The sequence below is a fragment of the Salvelinus fontinalis genome, chromosome 40, assembly GCF_029448725.1.
Source record: "Salvelinus fontinalis isolate EN_2023a chromosome 40, ASM2944872v1, whole genome shotgun sequence".
NCBI classification, from domain to species: Eukaryota; Metazoa; Chordata; class Actinopteri; order Salmoniformes; family Salmonidae; genus Salvelinus; species Salvelinus fontinalis.
In genome coordinates, this window is record NC_074704.1 from 29,464,801 (window position 1) to 29,490,491 (window position 25,691).

Consider the following 25,691-nt stretch of genomic DNA (forward strand, 5'->3'; position numbering starts at 1 on the left):
CCAGTCAGTAGTATTGTGTTGTTGAGGAGGTCTGTTATTACAGTCTATGTTACCAGTCATTAGTATTGTGTTAGTGAGGAGGTCTGTTATTACGGTCTATGTTGCCAGTCAGTAGTATTTTGTTGGTGAGTAGGTCTGTTATTACGGTCTATGTTACCAGTCAGTAGTATTGTGTTGTTGAGTAGGTCTGTTATTACAGTCTATGTTACCAGTCAGTAGTATTGTGTTGGTGAGTAGGTCTGTTATTACAGTCTATGTTACCAGTCAGTAGTATTGTGTTGTTGAGGAGGTCTGTTATTACGGTCTATGTTACCAGTCAGTAGTATTGTGTTGTTGAGGAGGTGTGTTTCTATGGTAACAGGTAACATCCCAGGTGGGAGTTCTATGGTTCTACCTCTGGGAATAACATGAGGCTCGTTAGTTCGTCAGGTAGAATACTACTGTTTGTAGTCGGCCCTAAGAACAACCTGTATATCCACATCCGGCAATCAACTAATGTAATATCTCTGAGCAGGCACTGATGGTTAAATCCACTGCTGTTCACTGATGGTTAAATCCACTACTGTTCACTGATGGTTAAATCCACTGCTGTTCACTGATGGTTAAATCCACTACTGTTCACTGATGGTTAAATCCACTGCTGTTCACTGATGGTTAAATCCATTGCTGTTCACTGATGGTTAAATCCACTGCTGTTCACTGATGGTTAAATCCACTACTGTTCACTGATGGTTAAATCCACTACTGTTCACTGATGGTTAAATCCACTGCTGTTCACTGATGGTTAAATCCACTGCTGTTCACTGATGGTTAAATCCACTACTGTTCACTGATGGTTAAATCCATTACTGTTCACTGATGGTTAAATCCATTACTGTTCACTGATGGTTAAATCCACTGCTGTTCACTGATGGTTAAATCCACTGCTGTTCACTGATGGTTAAATCCACTGCTGTTCACTGATGGTTAAATCCACTACTGTTCACTGATGGTTAAATCCATTACTGTTCACTGATGGTTAAATCCACTGCTGTTCACTGATGGTTAAATCCACTGCTGTTCACTGATGGTTAAATCCATTACTGTTCACTGATGGTTAAATCCACTGCTGTTCACTGATGGTTAAATCCACTGCTGTTCACTGATGGCTAAATCCACTGCTGTTCACTGATGGTTAAATCCACTGCTGTTCACTGATGGCTAAATCCACTGCTGTTCACTGATGGTTAAATCCACTGCTGTTCACTGATGGTTAAATCCACTGCTGTTCACTGATGGTTAAATCCACTGCTGTTCACTGATGGTTAAATCCACTGCTGTTCACTGATGGTTAAATCCACTACTGTTCGGTGATTGTTAAATCCACTGCTGTTCACTGATGGTTAAATCCACTGCTGTTCACTGATGGTTAAATCCACTACTGTTCACTGATGGTTAAATCCACTGCTGTTCACTGATGGTTAAATCCACTGCTGTTCACTGATGGTTAAATCCACTACTGTTCAGTGATTGTTAAATCCACTACTGTTCACTGATGGTTAAATCCACTGCTGTTCACTGATGGTTAAATCCACTACTGTTCACTGATGGTTAAATCCACTGCTGTTCACTGATGGTTAAATCCACCATGTCTGATTTAATTTTGTCTACAAGAAACTATATCTTGTAGATTTTATCCTGAATTGATCAATTTGATCAAAATGAGGAGGGATAGTGTGTTGGAATAGTGTGTTGGAATAGTGTGTTGGAATAGTGTGTTGGAATAGTGTGTTGGCTAATAGTAGTCTTAGTATTGGACTTGGAGAGGACTTAGTAGTGGTCTTAAGAGAGGACTTAGGACTGGTCTTAGGAGTTGTCTTAGGAGAGGACTTAGTAGATGATTTAGGAGTGGTCTTAGTAGTGGACTTAGGAGTGGTCTTAGTAGAGGACTTAGTAGTGGACTTAGGAGTGGTCTTAGGAGAGGTCTTAGTAGAGGACTTAGGAGTGGTCTTAGTAGAGGACTTAGGGGTGGTCTTAGTAGTGGACTTAGGAGTGGACTTAGGAGAGGACTTAGGAGTGGACTTAGGAGTGGACTTAGGCCAAACACTTCCAGAAGGTGTATTTGATATTGGACAAACACAGCTGTATGTTTAACTGAAGAGCTGATACAAGAGAGACTCTACAGCCAAACAAAGGAGCAGATTGAGCAGCGTCATACATAGCTGACACGCACATTATACAATAGGTCATAAACCTTACACACAACAGGTGACTCATTAAGTTGTTGTGTGTGTGTGTGTGTGTGTGTGTGCCAGAGAGAGCATAGGGGAAGGGGTCCAACTAGAAAAACTAGATGTGTAACTTCACCTACACAGTTTGTGTCTCTGGCTGGACAGTGGATGTCCTGTGTGTGTGTCTCTGTGTGTGTGTGTGTGTGTGTGTGTGTGTGTGTGTGTGTGTGTGTGTGTGTGTGTGTGTGTGTGTGTGTCTCTCTGTGTGTGTGTGTGTGTGTGTGTGTCTGTGTGTGTGTGTGTGTGTGTGTGTGTGTGTGTGTGTGTGTGTGTGTGTGTGTGTGTGTGTGTGTGTGTGTGTGTGTGTGTGTGTGTGTGTGTGTGTGTGTGTGTGATAGGATGTAGTTATTTTAGCTTGATCTTTCTACTATTGTTTGACAGACAGACCGCGTCATGTGACCGCGTCATGTGACCGCGTCATGTGACCGCGTCATGTGACCGCGTCATGTGATTGATCTGCTGTCAGAAAGACGCCATCATTATCCTTTTGTATTTTAATCTTTCTGTGTGTGTGTATTCTTGCATTCATGCGTGTGTGTGTGTGTAGGCGTTAGGTGCAAGCTAGCAGCATTCTTCTCAGTGAAGCCCTGCACCTCCCTACCCGGCTACCACCCGGTACTCTACCCTTCACCTTAGAGACTATCACTACCCGGCTACCACCCGGTACTCTACCCTGCACCTTAGAGACTATCACTACCCGGCTACCACACGGAACTCTATCATATATAATTACTGCCATTCATACTGTATTCTGGACATAGCTCATCCTATATACATTTGAAGTCGGAAGTTTACATACACCTTAGCCAAATACATTTAAACTCAGTTTTTCACAATTCCTGACATTTAATCCTAGTAAAAATTCCCTGTCTTAGGTCAGTTAGGATCACCACTTTATTTTAAGAATGTGAAATGTCTGTCACGCCCTGAGCGTAGAGAGCTTTTTATGTCTCTATTTTGGTTTGGTCAGGGTGTGATTTGGGTGGGCATTCTATGTTCTTTTTTCTATGATTTGTATTCCTGTGTGTTTGGCCGGGTGTGGTTCTCAATCAGAGGCAGCTGTCTATCGTTGTCTCTGATTGAGAACCATACTTAGGTTGCCTTTTCCCACCTGTATTTGTGGGTAGTTGTCTGTGTGTAGTGGCCTGCGAGCACTACGTAGCTTTACGGTCGTTTGTTATTTTCTTGTTTTTTTGGCGATATTAATTAAACTAAAATGTACGCTCACAACGCTGTGCCTTGGTCCATTCCTTTCGACAAGCGTGACAATGTCAGAATAATAGTAGAGAGAATGATTTATTTCAGCTTTTATTTCTTTCATCACATTCCCAGTGGGTCAGAAGTTTACATACACTCAATTAGTATTCGGTAACATTGCCTTTAAATTGTTTAACTTGGGTCAAACATTTTGGGTAGCCTTCCACAAGCTTCCCACAATAAGTTGGGTAAATTTTGGCCCATTCCTCCTGACAGAGCTGGTGTAACTGAGTCAGGTTCGTAGGCCTCCTTGCTCGCACACGCTATTTTAGTTCTGCCCACAAATGTTCAATGGGACTGAGGTCAGGGCTTTGTGATGACCACTCCAATACCTTGACTTTGTTGTCCTTAAGCCATTTTGCCACAACTTTGGAAGAATGCTTGGGGTCATTGTCCATTTGGAAGACCCATTTGCGACCAAGCTTTAACTTCCTGACTGATGTCTTGAGATGTTGCTTCAATATATCCACATCATTTTCCTCCCTCATAATGCCATCTATTTTGTGAAGTGCACCAGTCCCTCCTGCAGCAAATCACCCCCACAACATGATGCTGCCACCCCCGTGCTTTACGGTTGGGATGGTGTTATTTGGCTTGCAAGCCTCCCCCTTTTTCCTCCAAACATAACGATGGTCATTATGGCCAAACAGTTCTATTTTTGTTTCATCAGACCAGAGGACATTTCTCCAAAAAGTACGATCTTTGTCCCCATGTGCAGTTGCAAACCGTAGTCTGGCTTTTTTATGGCGGTTTTGGAGCAGTGGCTTCTTCCTTGCTGGTAGTCTTTCAGGTAGCCTTTCGGGTTATGGCGATATAGGACTCATTTTACTGTGGATATAGATACTTTTGTACCTGTTTCCTCCAACATCTTCACAAGGTCCTTTGCTGTTGTTCTGGGATTGATTTGCACTTTTCACACCAAAGTACGTTCATCTCTAGGAGACAGAACGCGTCTCGTTCCTGAGCGGTATGATGGCTGTGTGGTACCATGGTGTTTATACTTGCGTACTATTGTTTGTAAAGATGAATGTGGTACCTTCAGGCATTTGGAAATTGCTCCCAAGGATGACCCAGACTTGTTTGTGTCTACAATTTTTTCTCTGAGGTCTTGGCTGATTTCTTTTGATTTCCCCATGATGTCAAGCAAAGAGGCACTGAGTTTGAAGGTAGGCCTTGAAATACATCCATAGGTATACCTCCAATTGACTCAAATTATGTCAATTAGCCTATCAGAAGCTTCTAAAGCCATGACATTATTGTCTGGAATTTTCCAAGCTGTTTCAAGGCACAGTCAACTTAGTGTATGTAAACTTCTGACCCACTGGAATTGTGATACAGTGAATTATAAGTTAAATAATCTGTCTGTAAACAATTGTTGGAAAAATTGCTTATGTCATGCACAAAGTAGATGTGCATGACACATGTGCATGACACCGAAGCGACTAGCCAAAACTATAGTTTGTTAACAAGAAATTTGTGAGTGGTTGAAAAATGAGTTTTAATGACTCCAACCTAAGTATATGTAAACTTCCGACTTCAACTGTAACTACTGCCATTCATGCTGTATCCTGGACATAGCTCATCCTATATAACTACTGCTGTACATACTGTATCCTGGACATAGCTCATCCTATATAACTACTGCTGTACATACTGTATCCTGGACATAGCTCATCCTATATAACTACTGCTGTACATACTGTATCCTGGACATAGCTCATCCTATATAACTACTGCTGTACATACTGTATCCTGGACATAGCTCATCCTATATAACTACTGCTGTACATACTGTATCCTGGACATAGCTCATCCTATATAACTACTGCTGTACATACTGTATCCTGGACATAACTCATCCTATATAACTACTGCTGTACATACTGTATCCTGGACATAGCTCATCCTATATAACTACTGCTGTACATACTGTATCCTGGACATAACTCATCCTATATAACTACTGCTGTACATACTGTATCCTGGACATAGCTTATCCTATATAACTACTGCTGTACATACTGTATCCTGGACATAGCTCATCCTATATAACTACTGCTGTACATACTGTATTCTGGACATAACTCATCCTATATAACTACTGCTGTACATACTGTATTCTGGACATAGCTCATCCTATATAACTACTGCTGTACATACCTTCTCCTACTTGTATATCGTCCATACTCTCTATGCAGACAACTTATTTATATTCCGGACTCTGATATGGCTTGTTCTGATCTTTCTTAATTTGATTTTTTTCTTTTGCTTTGTTGTGTATTAGTATTGTACTGTTAAATATTTACTGCACTGCTGAATCTAGAAACACAATCATTTACTGCACTGCTGGAGCTAGAAACACAAACATTTACTGCACTGCTGGATCTAGAAACACAATCATTTACTGCACTGCTGGAACTAGAAACACAATCATTTACTGCACTGCTGGCTCTAGAAACACAATCATTTACTGCACTGCTGAATCTAGAAACACAATCATTTACTGCACTGCTGAATCTAGAAACACAATCATTTACTGCACTGCTGGCTCTAGAAACACAATCATTTACTGCACTGCTGAATCTAGAAACACAATCATTTACTGCACTGCTGAATCACAATCATTTACTGCACTGCTGAATCTAGAAACACAATCATTTACTGCACTGCTGGCTCTAGAAACACAATCATTTACTGCACTGCTGAATCTAGAAACACAATCATTTACTGCACTGCTGAATCTAGAAACACAATCATTTACTGCACTGCTGAATCTAGAAACACAATCATTTACTGCACTGCTGGATCTAGAAACACAATCATTTACTGCACTGCTGGCTCTAGAAACACAATCATTTACTGCACTGCTGGAACTAGAAACACAATCATTTACTGCACTGCTGGCTCTAGAAACACAATCATTTACTGCACTGCTGAATCTAGAAACACAATCATTTACTGCACTGCTGAATCTAGAAACACAATCATTTACTGCACTGCTGGAGCTAGAAACACAATCATTTACTGCACTGCTGGATCTAGAAACACAATCATTTACTGCACTGCTGGATCTAGAAACACAATCATTTACTGCACTGCTGAATCTAGAAACACAATCATTTACTGCACTGCTGAATCTAGAAACACAATCATTTACTGCACTGCTGAATCTAGAAACACAATCATTTACTGCACTGCTGGAACTAGAAACACAAACATTTCTCTGTTACCTGCTTTAACATCTGATAATAAACATAGATTTGATTTGAGCCTGTTTGTGGTAGATTGCATGTAAAGCAGTGAGGATGACATTGACCTGACACACCTTGATGCTTCTCCTGACCACACGATGACAATGACATGGCGGTAGCTCTCTAACATAGTCACCGCATATTTCATTAATCACAAACAAGTTAATGGTTGGGCAGAGAATGGGAGAGCTGCCTTGTCCGGACTACACAAGGCCTCTAGCAGCTGGAGTGTAATTATCTTGGGCCCTCCACCTTCTCCATATCTGTCTCCCTAATTCATCCACTCTGTATCTCTCTGTCCATATCTGTCTCCCTAATTCATCCACTCTGTATCTCTCTGTCCATATCTGTCTCCCTGTTTCATCCACTCTGTATCTCTCTGTCCATATCTGTCTCCCTAATTCATCCACTCTGTATCTCTCTGTCCATATCTGTCTCCCTAATTCATCCACTCTGTATCTCTCTCTCCATATCCGTCTCCCTAATTAATCCACTCTATATCTCTCTCTCCACATCTGTCTCCCTGATGCATCCACTCTGTATCTCTCTCCATATCTGTCTCTCTGATTAATTCACTCGGTATCTCTCTCCATATCTGTCTCCCTGTTTCATCCACTCTGTATCTCTCTCCATATCTGTCTCCCTGTTTCATTCACTCTGTATCTCTCTGTCCATATCTGTCTCCCTGATTTATTCACTCTTTATCTCTCTCCATATCTGTCTCCCTGTTTCATCTACTCTTTATCTCCTTCCATATCTGTCTCCCTGTTTCATTCACTCTTGTCTGCATCAGGCTCTGGGTTGAAGTTTCCCCCATGGTACAGATCCAGGATCAGCTTCCCCCTCCCCCAATCCTAACCTTAACCATTAGTGGGGAACAATGTTAAACTGACCCAAGATCAGCATCTAAGGACAACGTCGTCCTTCTCCCTAAGTTGTGAAAAAGGCCTGCATAACCTGTTATCTTCTGTTCCATGAACTATATCCCCAGAGACCAGCTGAATGTATTATAGTAACCTGTTATATTGATAATAACCTGTTATCTTCTGTTCCTAGATCAGTGATATCTGTTTCCAGTTGACTCTATTATAGTAACCTGTTATATTGATAATAACCTGTTATCTTCTGTTCCTAGATCAGTGATATCTGTTTCCAGTTGACTCTATTATAGCAACCTGTTATAGTGATAGTAACCTGTTATAGTGATAGTAACCTGTTTTAGTGATAGTAACCTGTTATAGTGATAGTAACCTGTTATCTTCTGTTCCTAGATCAGTGATATCTGTTTCCAGCTGACTCTATTATAGTAACCTGTTATATTGATAATAACCTGTTATCTTCTGTTCCTAGATCAGTGATATCTGTTTCCAGTTGACTCTATTATAGCAACCTGTTATAGTGATAGTAACCTGTTATAGTGATAGTAACCTGTTATAGTGATAGTAACCTGTTATAATGATAGTAACCTGTTATCTTCTGTTCCTAGATCAGTGATATCTGTTTCCAGCTGACTCTATTATAGTAACCTGTTATATTGATAATAACCTGTTATCTTCTGTTCCTAGATCAGTGATATCTGTTTCCAGGTGACCCCATGACAGTCATTGTCTCATCATCATGAGATCACGCCACCTCTTCCTCCTGATCTACCTCACAGCTCTCTGCTGCTACTGGGGTAAGTACAGTAGAGTGCAGTATAATACAGTGGAATACAGTAGAGAACAGTAGAGTGAAATAGAACCCAGTAGAGTACAATAGAGTACAATAGAGTACAGTAGAATACAGTGGAATACAGTAGAGTGTAGTATAATACAGTATAATACAGACAGTAGAGTACAGTAGACAGCAGAGTACAGTAAAATACAGTAGAGTACAGTAGACAGTAGAGTACAGTAAAATACAGTAGAGTACAGTAGACAGTAGAGTACAGTAAAATACAGCAGAGTACAGTATAATACAGTATAATATAGTAGACAGTAGAGTACAGTAGACAGTAGAGTACAGTAAAATACAGTAGAGTACAGTAGACAGTAGAGTATAGAATAGTACAGTAAAATACAGCAGAGTACAGTATAATACAGTATAATATAGTAGACAGTAGAGTACAGAATAGTACAGTATAATACAGTAGAGTACAGTATAATACAGTATAATATAGTAGACAGTAGAGTATAGAATAGCACAGTATAATACAGTAGAGTACAGTATAATACAGTATAATGTAGTAGACAGTAGAGTATAGAATAGTACAGTATAATACAGTATAATATAGTAGACAGTAGAGTATAGAATAGCACAGTATAATACAGTAGATAGCAGAGTACAGTATAATGCAGTATAATGTAGTAGACAGTAGAGTACAGTATATTACACTAGAGTACATTATGATACAGTAAAATACAGTAGAGTACAGTAGACAGCAGAGTACAGTTTAATACAGTAGAGTACAGTAGACAGTAGAGTACAGTTTAATACAGTAGACAGCAGAGTACAATAGAGTACAGTATAATACAGTAGCCAGTAGAATACAGTATAATACAGTATAATACAGTAGAGTACAGTATAATACAGTATAATACAGTAGAGTACAGTATAATACAGTATAATACAGTAGAGTACAGTAGAAAACAGTACTCAGTAGAGTACAGTATAATACAGTAGAGTACAGTATAATACAGTATAATACAGTATAGTAGAGTACAGTAGACAGCAGAGTACAATAGAGTACAGTATAATACAGTAGCCAGTAGAATACAGTATAATACAGTATAATACAGTAGAGTACAGTATAATACAGTATAATACAGTATAGTAAAGTAGAAAACAGTACTCAGTAGAGTACAGTATAATACAGTATAATACAGTAGAGTACAGTATAATACAGTATAATACAGTATAGTAAAGTAGAAAACAGTACTCAGTAGAATACAGTATAATACAGTAGACAGCAGAGTACAGTATATTACACTAGAGTACATTATGATACAGTAAAATACAGTAGAGTACAGTAGACAGCAGAGTACAGTATAATACAGTATAATACAGTATAATACAGTATAATACAGTATAATACAGTATAGTAAAGTAGAAAACAGTACTCAGTAGAATACAGTATAATACAGTAGACAGCAGAGTACAGTATATTACACTAGAGTACATTATGATACAGTAAAATACAGTAGAGTACAGTAGACAGCAGAGTACAGTTTAATACAGTAGACAGCAGAGTACAATAGAGTACAGTATAATACAGTATTATACAGTATAGTAAAGTAGAAAACAGTACTCAGTAGAATACAGTATAATACAGTATAATACAGTAGAGTACAGTATAATACAGTATAATACAGTAGAGTACAGTATAATACAGTATAATACAGTATAGTAAAGTAGAAAACAGTACTCAGTAGAATACAGTATAATACAGTATAATACAGTAGAGTACAGTATAATACAGTATAATACAGTATAGTAAAGTAGAAAACAGTACTCAGTAGAGTACAGTATAATACAGTATAATACAGTAGAGTACAGTATAATACAGTATAATACAGTATAGTAAAGTAGAAAACAGTACTCAGTAGAATACAGTATAATACAGTAGACAGCAGAGTACAGTATATTACACTAGAGTACATTATGATACAGTAAAATACAGCAGAGTACAGTTTAATACAGTAGACAGCAGAGTACAATAGAGTACAGTATAATACAGTAGCCAGTAGAATACAGTATAATACAGTAGAGTACAGTAGACAGTAGAGTACAGTACAGTATAGTAGAGTACAGTATAGTAGAGTACAATATAATAAAGTAGAAAACAGTACTCAGTAGAATACAGTATAATACAGTAGAGTACAGTAGGGTACAGTTTAATACAGTATAGTAAAGTAGAAAACAGTACTCAGTAGAATACAGTATAATACAGTAGACAGCAGAGTACAGTACAGTATAGTAGAGTACAGTAGACAGTAGAGTACAATAGAGTACAGTATAATACAGTAGCCAGTAGAATACAGTATAATACAGTAGAGTACAGTATAATACAGTAGCCAGTAGAATACAGTATAATACAGTAGCCAGTAGAATACAGTATAATACAGTAGACAGCAGAGTACAGTACAGTATAGTAGAGTACAGTATAGTACAGTAGAATACAGTAGACAGTAGAGTACAGTACAGTACAGTAGAGTAATTCAGTCAAACTGCTGATGGGTGAGTACAGTATAGTACAGTAGACAGTAGGGCACAGTACAGTATAGTATAGTGCAGTAGAGTACAGTATAGTAGAGTACCGTAGAATACAGTATACTATAGTTCAGTAGACAGTACAGCATAGTAAAGTACTGTATAGTGTAGCACAGTAGACAGTAAATCATAGTATAGTATAGTACAGTAGACAGTACTGTATAGTAGAGTACAGTAGAGTAGAGAGCAGGTACACTGTAGGGTTATAGGTTATAATTATAATTACAGGTTATAATTACATTTTAATGGATGCTGTAACTTTTTATTACATAGAAAACCTGGATATTTGTATTGACATTTATACATGTATTCCTCTGGTAGTAGCAGAGAGAGAGAATGAGAGAATACATGAGAGAGTGACAGAGAGAGAGAATGGGAGAATAAGTGAGAGAGTGACAGAGAGAGAGAGTGAGAGAATAAGTGAGAGAGTGACAGAGAGAGAGAGAGTGAGAGAATAAGTGAGAGAGTGACAGAGAGTGAGAGAGTGACAGAATAACCGTTAGTAGTACTGTCAAATGAATTGAAAGAATTCAAGTTTTTATTCATTGCCCACAATCAATCACTTGTTTCTCAGATTAAAGAAATGAAATAAACACATTAAATAATTAAACCAATAAATGATGTCACTGTCTTCCCACAGGAACATCAGATGCACAACGGTAAGTCATTGTCATCTGAGCCACATTCCAGTCCAGAATGAGGCCTATAACAAAAACAATATCACATTTACACGTCAAACTAAACCCATGAATTACACATTTACACGTCAAACTAAACCCATGAATTACACATTTACACGTCAAACTAAACCCATGAATTACACATTTACACGTCAAACTTAACAATCACATCAGCTAAAGATTCTTTGAGGATTCTTTGGCGTAACTTTAGAACTCTAGAAGGTTCTCTGTGTCCTCATGATTCTTCTCCTATAGTTAGGCAGCTGAAATATGTAAAGAATTTTTCTGAAGTTTTCTTTTGTCTCTTAATGCTTCACCTGCCCTGCTGATGGAAACTTAAAGAAATGAGACCTGCCTTACGCAAGAACTGTGTACTCAGGTGAGTGCTAGCATTCAACCTCTCCCTCACCCTCCACCCCCCTCTCTCTCTCTCTCTCTCTCTCTCTCTCTCTCTCTCTCTCTCTCTCTCTCTCTCTCTCTCTCTCTCTCTCTCTCTCTCTCTCTCTCTCTCTCTCTCTCTCTCTCTCTCTCTCTCTCTCTCTCTCTCTCTCTCTCTCTCTCTCTCTCTGTCTGCCCCACACACCTCTCTCTCTCCCTCCCTCCCTCTCTCTCTTTCCCTTTCTCCATCCCTCTCTCTCTCCCTTCACCCCCCCTCTCTCTCCCTCTCTCTTTCCATCCCTTTTTCCATCCCATCCCTTTCCATCCCTCTACCCCTCTGTCTCTCTCTCTCCCTCTACTCTCTCTCTCTCTCTCTCTATATATATATATATCCCCCACCTCTCTATCTCCCCCTTCCTCTCTCTCTTAACCCTCCCTCCACCCCTCTGTCTCTCTCTCATAAAAACGTGTCAAACAAGGTCAGAGTGATTCAGTAGAATCTGAACAGGTTTGACATTGTGTAAGTCTCAGTAGCTGTACATGGACACGTGTGTGTCGTTCTTTGAACGTGTCATTTCCCCATTGATAACCATTTGTGCGGACAGAGGGTCAAACCCCTCTCTCATGTTAGTCTCTGAGGAAACGATATATCCCAAATCGGACCCTATTCCCTATTTAGTGCACTACTGGTACAAAAGTGATGCGCTATATAGGGAATTAGGATGCCTTTTGGGATACATAACATGTTTATAAAGTTCAACCAATAGTAATCCACCATCAGATGAATCAGGTGTGTTAGAGACTATAGACTATAGACTATATGATATGTCTTTAGCTGCATCACGTGATACTGTACATAGCAACAATTAAACTGGTGTCCTAGGAAATCATTACCTGATATAATAGGAAACTACCAACACTCTAACTGATGCAGATATAGTAGGATGTAGCAGGAAACTACCAACACTCTAACTGATGCAGATATAGTAGGATGTAACAGGAAACTACCAACACTCTAACTGATGCAGATATAGTAGGATGTAGCAGGAAACTACCAACACTCTAACTGATGCAGATATAGTAGGATGTAGCAGGAAACTACCAACACTCTAACTGATGCAGATATAGTAGGATGTAACAGGAAACTACCAACACTCTAACTGATGCAGATATAGTAGGATGTAGCAGGAAACTACCAACAATCTAACTGATGCAGATATAGTAGGATGTAACAGGAAACTACCAACAATCTAACTGATGCAGATATAGTAGGATGTAGCAGGAAACTACCAACAATCTAACTGATGCAGATATCGTAGGATGTAGCAGGAAACTACCAACACTCTAACTGATGCAGATATATAGTAGGATGTAACAGGAAACTACCAACAATCTAACTGATGCAGATATAGTAGGATGTAGCAGGAAACTACCAACAATCTAACTGATGCAGATATAGTAGGATGTAGCAGGAAACTACCAACACTCTAACTGATGCAGATATCGTAGGATGTAGCAGGAAACTACCAACAGTCTAACTGATGCAGATATAGTAGGATGTAGCAGGAAACTACCAACAATCTAACTGATGCAGATATAGTAGGATGTAGCAGGAAACTACCAACACTCTAACTGATGCAGATATCGTAGGATGTAACAGGAAACTACCAACAATCTAACTGATGCAGATATAGTAGGATGTAGCAGGAAACTACCAACACTCTAACTGATGCAGATATATAGTAGGATGTAACAGGAAACTACCAACACTCTAACTGATGCAGATATCGTAGGATGTAACAGGAAACTACCAACACTCTAACTGATGCAGATATCGTAGGATGTAGCAGGAAACTACCAACACTCTAACTGATTGTCACGCCCTGGCCTTATTATTCTTCGTTTTCTTTATTATTTTAGTTAGGTCAGGGTGTGACATGGGGAATGTTTATGTTTTGTTGGTTTTGGGTGTTTATTTGGTAAAGGGGTTATGGGGTGTAGTAGATGGTTTTGTGTTGAGTGTATATGTCTAGCGTTGTCTATGTTGGTTAGTTATCTAGGAGAGTCTATGGTTACCTGAATGGGTTCCCAATTAGAGACAGCTGATTTCGGTTGTCTCTGATTGGGAGCCTTATTTAGGGTAGCCATAGGCTCTCATTGGTTGTGGGTAATTGTCTATGTAAGAACGTTTGTAGCCTGTATGTTTGTGCACAACGTTTGTAGCTTCACGGTCGTTTTGTTAGTTTGTATAGAGTTTTGTGTCGTGTTCATCTTCGTGGTGTTATTAAAAGAAGATGGCTTATTTTCCAACTGCTGCATTTTGGTCCGTCAATCCGCCACACGATCGTGACACTGATGCAGATATCGTAGGATGTAGCAGGAAACTACCAACAATCTAACTGATGCAGATATAGTAGGATGTAACAGGAAACTACCAACAATCTAACTGATGCAGATATAGTAGGATGTAGCAGGAAACTACCAACAATCTAACTGATGCAGATATCGTAGGATGTAACAGGAAACTACCAACACTCTAACTGATGCAGATATATAGTAGGATGTAACAGGAAACTACCAACACTCTAACTGATGCAGATATATAGTAGGATGTAGCAGGAAACTACCAACAATCTAACTGATGCAGATATCGTAGGATGTAGCAGGAAACTACCAACACTCTAACTGATGCAGATATAGTAGGATGTAACAGGAAACTACCAACACTCTAACTGATGCAGATATAGTAGGATGTAGCAGGAAACTACCAACACTCTAACTGATGCAGATATAGTAGGATGTAGCAGGAAGTCATGATGTCTCTGTTATTGTCCATCCCCAGGCGGGTGATCCTACCTCTAACTTCCTCCAGTGTGTGGGTCTGCCAGCTACAGACACAGGGAGAGACCACCTGCAGAACCTGAAGGACACCATCGACGCTGCCCTGGATGTCTACTCCTTCATGGTAGTTTGATACAGCGCCAGACCTGCATTCAAATACTATCTGAAACCTTTCAAATGTACCGAACTAAAATTTAAAACGCAACATGCACCATTGATTTGACTGAGTTACAGTTCACATAAGGATTTTAAATCAATTGAAATAAATGCATTAGGCCCTAATCTATGGATTTCACATGACTGGGCATGTGGTGTAGCTATGGTTGGGCCTGGGAGGGCATAGGCCCACCCACTGGGGAGCCAGGCCCAGCCAATCAGAATGAGTTTTCTCTACAACAACGATGGAATGTGGGTTACGGTAGAGAAGTTTTAACATGCAATTCTCTAGCAACAGTTCTAGTGGACATTCCTGCAGTCAGCATACCAATTGCACACTCCTTCAAAACTTGAACAAAACTTGAACGCACCTTATGTGATGGAATGTTGGCACGGGTCGAGAACTTCAGAACGGATCTGAACATTCCGCCAGCGGAATGTTTTCGGGCGCCATTCCTCAGTGACAGACATAATGGAAGTGACAGATGGGAAGACGTGCAGAGTGATGTGAAGCCTATATGAACTTCACGGCTTGTCCTTCCCATAATGGACAACTGCTATAGGATCAGATCTGAATAAACAGGGACTAACCTTTTAACCGTCATGACGTTGATTGTGAAAACAAGTCGTTGGTTCAGTTGGTAGGATGTCGTTGGGCCTGTGGTTGTGCTGTGGTTGTGCTGTGGTTGGGCTGTGGTTGGGCTGTGGTTGTGCTGTGATTCATCAGGCATGTGATGTCGTCACGTTGTCATTCCAAGTTTCCCTGAGGGTGTAAAGAAACGTATGCATGGTTATGAAACACAAGATGGTGGTGAGGCTCACAAAACGCCAAGTCACTGCTACTAAGAGTGGCCTTCACTTAACAAGTACAGTAGAATATTATGCTTAGTCAACCATCTCTGTCAATATCATGTTTTATTGAGCCTGCACTTCTCCCAAGTCTGACTGGACCAAACTCTCATCACTCTCATCTGTTAGGACTAGAGCTGGGTATCAGTGTAACCTTAACCCCTGTCTCCCCTCTCCAGAGATCCAGTCTATCCCAGACACAGTGTTAGGACTAGAGCTGGGTATCAGTGTGACCATAACCCCTGTCTCCCCTCTCCAGAGATCCAGTCTATCCCAGACACAGTGTTAGGACTAGAGCTGGGTATCAGTGTGACCTTAACACCTCCTCCCCCTTCTCCAGAGATCCATTCTATCCCAGACCCCAGTGTTAGGACTAGAGCTGGGTATCAGTGTAACCATAACCCCTGTCTCCCCTCTCCAGAGATCCAGTCTATCCCAGACCCCAGTGTTAGGACTAGAGCTGGGTATCAGTGTGAACCCAGAGGCAGAAGCCTACCAAGATGAGGACCTGATAAAGGTGTGGATGGAAGTGAAGCTGAAACCACTCCTCTCCAGCATCTCCAGAGGGTTCCTGTCCTGCCTCAGCAACAAGAACTTCAGCTGCAACACCTACCAGACCATGTATTAACATTACTATATATAATATAACATCACCTACCAGACCATGTTATAACATCACCTACCAGACCATGTTACAACATCACCTACCAGACCATGTATTAACATTACTATATATAATATAACATCACCTACGAGACTGTAATAGCTGTCGCTCTCCTCATCCTCGGATGAGGTGAGGAGAGAAGGATCTTCGGACCAAAATGCGGAGTCAGGGAAATAAGCCATTTTTATTACAAATACGACGTAGACTAAACAAAACAAAACACTTTCAAAACTTACAAAATAACAAAACGATGTTGACGCAACCTGAACATAAACTTACATAGACAAACGTAAACTCACGAACAGGAACGGACATCGAAACATAACGAACAGCCAAACAGCTCCAAAAGTGAATACATCGAACATAACGAAGACATCACAGGAGACAATCACCCACCAACAAACAGTGAGAAATGCCCTACCTAAATATGACTCCTGATTAGAGGAAAATGCAAACCACCTGCCTCTAATCAAGAGCCATACCAGGCAAACCGAAACCAACATAGAAACAGATAACATAGACTGCCCACCCAAAACACATGCCCTGACCATAAACACATAAAACTAACATAAATAGGTCAGGACTGTTACAGTACCCCCCCCCCCCAAGGTGCGAACGCCGGGCGCACCAGCACAAAGTCCAGGGGAGGGTCCGGGTGGGCAGTTGACCACGGTGGTGGTTCCGGTTCAGGACGCTGTCCCCGCACCACCATAGTCACTCCCCTCTTCTTTCTACCCCTTCTAATGCCCACCCTAACACTACCTTCCCCTAAATAAACAGCTAGCACCAGGACAAGGGGCAGCACCGGGACAAGGGGTAGCACCGGGACAAGGGGCAGCACCAGAACAAGGGGCAGCACCAGGATAAGGACCATCACTGGAATAAGGGGCAGCACCGGAATAAGGGGCAGCACCGGGACAAGGGGCAGCACCGGGACAAGGGGCAGCACCGGGACAAGGGGCAGCACCGGGACAAGGGGCAGCACCGGGACAAGGGGCAGCACCGGGACAAGGGGCAGATCCCGGCTGAAGGACTCTGGCAGGTCCTGTTTGGACGGCTCTGGCAGGTCCATGCTGGCTGACGGCTCTCGACGCTCATGGCAGACTGACGGCTCTCTACGCTCATGGCAGGCTGACTGCTCTCGACGCTCATGGCAGGCTGACGGCTCTCGACGCTCATGGCAGGCTGACGGCTCTCGACGCTCATGGCAGGCTGACGGCTCTCGACGCTCATGGCGCTCTGACGGCTCTGGCTGCTCATGGCTCTCTGACGGCTCTGGCTGCTCATGGCTCACTGACGGCTCTGGCTGCTCATGGCTCTTTGACGGCTCTGGCTGCTCATGGCTCTCTGACGGCTCTGGCTGCTCATGGCTCTCTGACGGCTCTGGCTGCTCATGGCTCTCTGACGGCTCTGGCTGCTCATGGCTCGCTGGCGGCTCTGGCAGATCCTGTCTGATTGGCGGCTCTGGCAGATCCTGTCTGGTTGGCGGCTCTGGCAGATCCTGTCTGGTTGGCGGCTCTGGCAGATCCTGTCTGGTTGGCGGCTCTGGCAGATCCTGTCTGGCGGGCGGCTCTAGCGGCTCCTGTCTGGCTGACGGCTCTAGCGGCTCCTGTCTGGCGGATGGCTCTGTAGGCTCATGGCAGACGGGCGGCTTTGCAGGCTCATGGCAGACGGGCGGCTTTGCAGGCTCCTGGCAGACGGATGACTCAGATGGCGCTGGGGAGACGGATGGCTCAGATGGCGCTGGGGAGACGGATGGCTCAGATGGCGCTGGGGAGACGGATGGCTCAGATGGCGCTGGGGAGACGGATGGCTCAGATGGCGCTGGGGAGACGGATGGCTCTGGCCGGATACAGCGCACTGTAGACCTGGTGCGTGGTGCCGGAACTGGAGGCACCGGGCTAATGATAAGCACCTTCCTACTAGTGCGTGGAGCAGAGACAGGGCACACTGAACTCTCAAAGCGTACTCTATACCTGGTGCGTGGTACCGGCACTGGTGGCACCTGGCTGAGGGCACGCACCTCAGGACTAGTACGGGGAGAAGTGACAGTGTGTACAGGACTTGGGAGACGCACAGGTGGCTTAGTGCGTGGGGCCGGAACTGGAGGCACCGTGCTAATGACAAGCACCTTCCTACTAGTGCGGGGAGCAGGGACAGGGCACACTGTATTCTCAAAGCCTACTCTATCCCTGATGCGTGGTACCGGCACTGGTGACACCGGGCTGAGGACAAGCACATCAGGATTAGTAGGGGGAGAAGATACAGTGGGTTCAGGGCTCTGGAGACGCACAGGTAGCTTAGTGCGTGGACCCGGAACTGGAGGCACCGGGCTAGATACACGCACTACAGGGAGAGTGCGTGGAGGAGGAACAGGGCTCAGGATACGCACTGGTAGCCTAGTGCGTAGTGTAGACACTGTAGGTACTAGGCTGGGGCGGGGAGGTGGTGCCGGAAATACCGGACCGTGCAGGCGTACTGGCTCTCTTGAGCATTGAGCCTGCCCAACCTTACCTGGTTGAATGCTCCCGGTCGCCCGCCCAGTACGGGGAGGTGGAATAACCCGCACCGGGCTGTGTAGGCGAACCGGGGAAACCATGCGTAAGGCAGGTGCCATGTATGCCGGCCCGAGGAGACGCACTGGAGACCAGACGCGTTGAGCCGGCCTCATGACACCTGGCTCAATGCCCAATCTAGCCCTACCAGTGCGGGGAGGTGGAATAACCCGCACTGGGCTATGCACACGTACAGGAGACACCGTGCGCTCTACTGCGTAACACGGTGTCTGCCTGTACTCCCGCTCTCCACGGTTAGCCTGGGAAGTGGGCGCAGGTCTCCTACCTGCCCTTAGCCCACTACCCTTTAGCCCCCCCCCAAGAAATTTTTGGGAGTTACTCACGGGCTTTTCGGGCTTCCGTGCAAAACGAGTCCCCTCATAATTCCGGTTACGAGCTTGATTCTCCGGCTTCCATCCACGTCTCCTAGCTGCCTCCTCATACCAGCGCTCCTGGGCTGTGGCTGCCTCACTCTTCTCACGAGAGCAGCGATATTCTCCAGTTTGCGCCCAGGGTCCTCTACCAGACAGGATCTCCTCCCAAGTCCAGAAGTCCTTGTTGCTCCGTCGATTTTTCCCATACCGCTTGGTCTCTGTATTTTGGTGGGTGATTCTGTAATAGCTGTCGCTCTCCTCATCCTCGGATGAGGTGAGGAGAGAAGGATCTTCGGACCAAAATGCGGAGTCAGGGAAATAAGCCATTTTTATTACAAATACGACGTAGACTAAACAAAACAAAACACTTTCAAAACTTACAAAATAACAAAACGATGTTGACGCAACCTGAACATAAACTTACATAGACAAACGTAAACTCACGAACAGGAACGGACATCGAAACATAACGAACAGCCAAACAGCTCCAAAAGTGAATACATCGAACATAACGAAGACATCACAGGAGACAATCACCCACCAACAAACAGTGAGAAATGCCCTACCTAAATATGACTCCTGATTAGAGGAAAATGCAAACCACCTGCCTCTAATCAAGAGCCATACCAGGCAAACCGAAACCAACATAGAAACAGATAACATAGACTGCCCACCCAAAACACATGCCCTGACCATAAACACATAAAACTAACATAAATAGGTCAGGACTGTTACAGAGACCATATATTAACATTACTATATACAATATAATATCACCTATCAGACCATGTATTAACATTACTATATATAATATAACATCACCTACCAGACCATGTTATAACATTACTATATATAATATAATATCACCCACCAGACCATGTTATAACATCACCTACCAGACCATGTATTAATATTACTATATATAATATAATATCACCTACCAGACCATGTTATAACATCACCTACCAGACCATGTATTAATATTACTATATATAATATAACATCACCTACCAGACCATGTATTAACATTACTATATATAATATAATATCACCTACCAGACCATGTTATAACATCACCTACCAGACCATGTATTAATATTACTATATATAATATAACATCACCTATCAGACCATGTATTAACATTACTATATATAATATAACATCACCTACCAGACCATGTATTAACATTACTATATATAATATAACATCACCTACCAGACCATATATTAACATTACTATATATAATATAACATCACCTACCAGACCATGTATTAATATTACTATATATAATATAATATCACCTACCAGACCATGTATTAACATTACTATATATAATATAACATCACCTACCAGACCATGTTATAACATCACCTACCAGACCATGTTATAACATCACCTACCAGACCATGTATTAACATTACTATATATAATATAATATCACCTACCAGACCATGTTACAACATCACCTACCAGACCATATATTAACATTACTATATATAATATAACATCACCTACCAGACCATGTATTAACATTACTATATATAATATAACATCACCTACCAGACCATATATTAACATTACTATATATAATATAACATCACCTACCAGACCATGTATTAACATTACTATACATAATATAACATCACCTACCAGACCATATATTAACATTACTATATATAATATAACATCACCTACCAGACCATGTATTAACATTACTATATATAATATAACATCACCTACCAGACCATGTTATAACATCACCTACCAGACCATGTTATAACATCACCTACCAGACCATGTATTAACATTACTATATATAATATAACATCACCTACCAGACCATGTTATAACATCACCTACCAGACCATGTTATAACATCACCTACCAGACCATGTATTAATATTACTATATATAATATAATATCACCTACCAGACCATGTTACAACATCACCTTCCAGACCATGTTACAACATCACCTACCAGACCATGTTATAACATCACCTACCAGACCATGTATTAACATTACTATATATAATATAATATCACCTACCAGACCATGTATTAACATTACTATATATAATATAACATCACCTACCAGACCATGTATTAACATTACTATATATAATATAACATCACCTACCAAACCATGTATTAACATTACTATATATAATATAACATCACCTACCAGACCATGTATTAACATTACTATATATAATATAATATCACCTACCAGACCATGTTATAACATTACTATATACAATATAACATCACCTACCAGACCATGTATTAACATTACTATATATAATATAACATCACCTACCAGACCATGTTATAACATCACCTACCAGACCATGTACTAACATTACTATATATAATATAACATCACCTACCAGACCATGTTACAACATCACCTACCAGACCATGTTACAACATCACCTACCAGACCATGTTATAACATCACCTACCAGACCGTGTTATAACATCACCTACCAGACCATGTTATAACATCACCTACCAGACCATGTATTAACATTACTATATATAATATAATATCACCTACCAGACCATGTATTAACATTACTATATAAAATATAACATCACCTACCAGACCATGTTATAACATTACTATATATAATATAATATCACCTACCAGACCATGTATAAACATTACTATATATAATATAACATCACCTACCAGACCATGTTATAACATTACTATATATAATATAATATCACCTACCAGACCATGTATTAACATTACTATATAAAATATAACATCACCTACCAGACCATGTATTAACATTACTATATATAATATAATATCACCTACCAGACCATGTATTAACATTACTATATAAAATATAACATCACCTACCAGACCATGTATTAACATTACTATATATAATATAACATCACCTACCAGACCATGTATTAACATTACTATATATAATATAATATCACCTACCAGACCATGTATTAACATTACTATATATAATATAACATCACCTACCAGACCATGTTATAACATCACCTACCAGACCATGTATTAACATTACTATATATAATATAACATCACCTACCAGACCATGTATTAACATTACTATATATAATATAACATCACCTACCTGACCATGTATTAACATTACTATATATAATATAACATCACCTACCAGACCATGTATTAATATTACTATATATAATATAACATCACCTACCAGACCATGTTATAACATCACCTACCAGACCATGTATTAACATTACTATATATAATATAACATCACCTACCAGACCATGTTATAACATCACCTACCAGACCATGTTATAACATTACTATATATAATATAACATCACCTACCAGACCATGTATTAACATTACTATATATAATATAACATCACCTACCAGACCATATATTAACATTACTATATATAATATAACATCACCTACCAGACCATGTATTAACATTACCTACCAGACCATGTATTAACATTACTATATATAATATAACATCACCTACCAGACCATGTTATAACATCACCTACCAGACCATGTTATAACATCACCTACCAGACCATATATTAACATTACTATATACAATATAACATCACCTACCAGACCATGTTATAACATCACCTACCAGACCATGTATTAATATTACTATATATAATATAACATCACCTACCAGACCATGTTATAACATTACTATATATAATATAACATCACCTACCAGACCATGTATTAATATTACTATATATAATATAACATCACCTACCAGACCATGTTATAATATTACTATATATAATATATCATCACCTACCAGACCATGTATTAATATTACTATATATAATATAACATCACCTACCAGACCATGTTATAACATTACTATATATAATATAATATCACCTACCAGACCATGTATTAACATTACTATATATAATATAACATCACCTACCAGACCATGTTATAACATCACCTACCAGACCATGTACTAACATTACTATATATAATATAACATCACCTACCAGACCATGTTACAACATCACCTACCAGACCATGTTATAACATCACCTACCAGACCATGTTATAACATCACCTACCAGACCATGTTATAACATCACCTACCAGACCATGTTATAACATCACCTACCAGACCATGTTATAACATCACTATATATAATATAACATCACCTACCAGACCATGTTACAACATCACCTACCAGACCATGTTATAACATCACCTACCAGACCATGTTATAACATCACCTACCAGACCATGTTATAACATCACCTACCAGACCATGTTATAACATCACCTACCAGACCATGTTATAACATCACTATATATAATACAACATCACCTACCAGACCATGTTATAACATCACCTACCAGACCATATATTAACATTACTATATATAATATAATATCACCTACCAGACCATATATTAACATTACTATATATAATATAACATCACCTACCAGACCATATATTAACATTACTATATATAATATAACATCACCTACCAGACCATATATTAACATTACTATATATAATATAACATCACCTACCAGACCATATATTAACATTACTATATATAATATAACATCACCTACCAGACCATATATTAACATTACTATATATAATATAACATCACCTACCAGACCATGTATTAACATTACTATATATAATATAACATCACCTACCAGACCATATATTAACATTACTATATATAATATAACATCACCTACCAGACCATATATTAACATTACTATATATAATATAACATCACCTACCAGACCATATATTAACATTTCTATATATAATATAACATCACCTACCAGACCATATATTAACATTACTATATATAATATAACATCACCTACCTGACCATATATTAACATTACTATATATAATATAACATCACCTACCAGACCATGTATTAACATTACTATATATAATATAACATCACCTACCAGACCATGTATTAACATTACTATATATAATATAACATCACCTACCAGACCATATATTAACATTACTATATATAATATAATATCACCTACCAGACCATATATTAACATTACTATATATAATATAACATCACCTACCAGACCATGTTATAACATCACCTACCAGACCATGTATTAACATCACCTACCAGACCATGTACTAACATTACTATATATAATATAATATCACCTACCAGACCATGTTATAACATCACCTACCAGACCATGTTACAACATCACCTACCAGACCATGTTATAACATCACCTACCAGACCATGTTATAACATCACCTACCAGACCATGTATTACAGTCGTGAGGAAACCCTGCATGTTGCAGTAGACAACTCAGCCCTGCTCTTCCTTTATCTGATGTTAGGTCTTCCTAACCTACAACTGTATAATCCTAATCCTTATACAATCATTCAAAGTTGACATAGACTAGTAATAAAGGACTGGAGGGAGGGAATCCCCTCTCTACACTGTCTACTGAGACACCTGCTGCTGACTGCATGTCATGACAATCTCAACATTCTCTATTTCTCTCTATTTCTCTCTCTCTGGCTCCCTTTCCCTCCCTCCATCCCCCTTCCTTCCTTCCTTCCTTCCTTCCTTCCTTCCTTCCTTCCTTCCTCTTTCTCTCTCTCCCTCTCCTTCCTCTCTCTCTCTCTCTCTCTCTCTCTATTTCTGACTCTCAACCTCTCCCTCTATCCATCCTCCTTCCTCTCTCCCTCCCTCTCTCTCTCTCCTTCCTCTCTCTCTCTATCTCTGACTCTCTCTGACTCTCTCACCCTCTCCCTCTATCCATCCTCCTTCTTCTCTCTCTCTCCCTCTCTCCCTCCATTCTTCTCCATCCCCTATGCTCTCTCTGTCTCCAGGGTGGAGGAGTTGAGTGATCATTTCTCAGAGATGGATCCGGTCAGACAGAGGTGGATCTATACGTTCTTTATGTACCCCTTCCTGTCTGGGGAGAGAGCAGGTACAATTTAACACCTTTATAAGATGACATAACTACCAATGACAGCTCATAACATGTTCATAACAGTTCTTCATGTACCCCTTCCTGTCTGGGGAGAGAGCAGGTACAATTTAACACCTTTATAACATGACATAACTACCAGTGACAGCTCATAACATGTTCATTACAGTTCTTCATGTACCCCT

General features: G+C 40.4%; 1 protein-coding gene across 1 annotated transcript in view; it reads left to right on the forward strand.

Moving 5' to 3' along the window:
• The window catches only part of LOC129839619 (uncharacterized), a 50,141-nt gene that overhangs the window by 5,423 nt on the left and 19,027 nt on the right, over positions 1 to 25,691 (forward strand). The window contains exons 2-7 of the mRNA XM_055907147.1: positions 8,344 to 8,453; positions 11,667 to 11,685; positions 12,049 to 12,085; positions 14,927 to 15,049; positions 16,352 to 16,551; positions 25,406 to 25,506. Coding sequence (XP_055763122.1) covers positions 8,396 to 8,453; positions 11,667 to 11,685; positions 12,049 to 12,085; positions 14,927 to 15,049; positions 16,352 to 16,551; positions 25,406 to 25,506 — 538 coding nt within the window. The 5' untranslated portion in view covers positions 8,344 to 8,395. The remainder of the gene's footprint in view (positions 1 to 8,343; positions 8,454 to 11,666; positions 11,686 to 12,048; positions 12,086 to 14,926; positions 15,050 to 16,351; positions 16,552 to 25,405; positions 25,507 to 25,691) is intronic.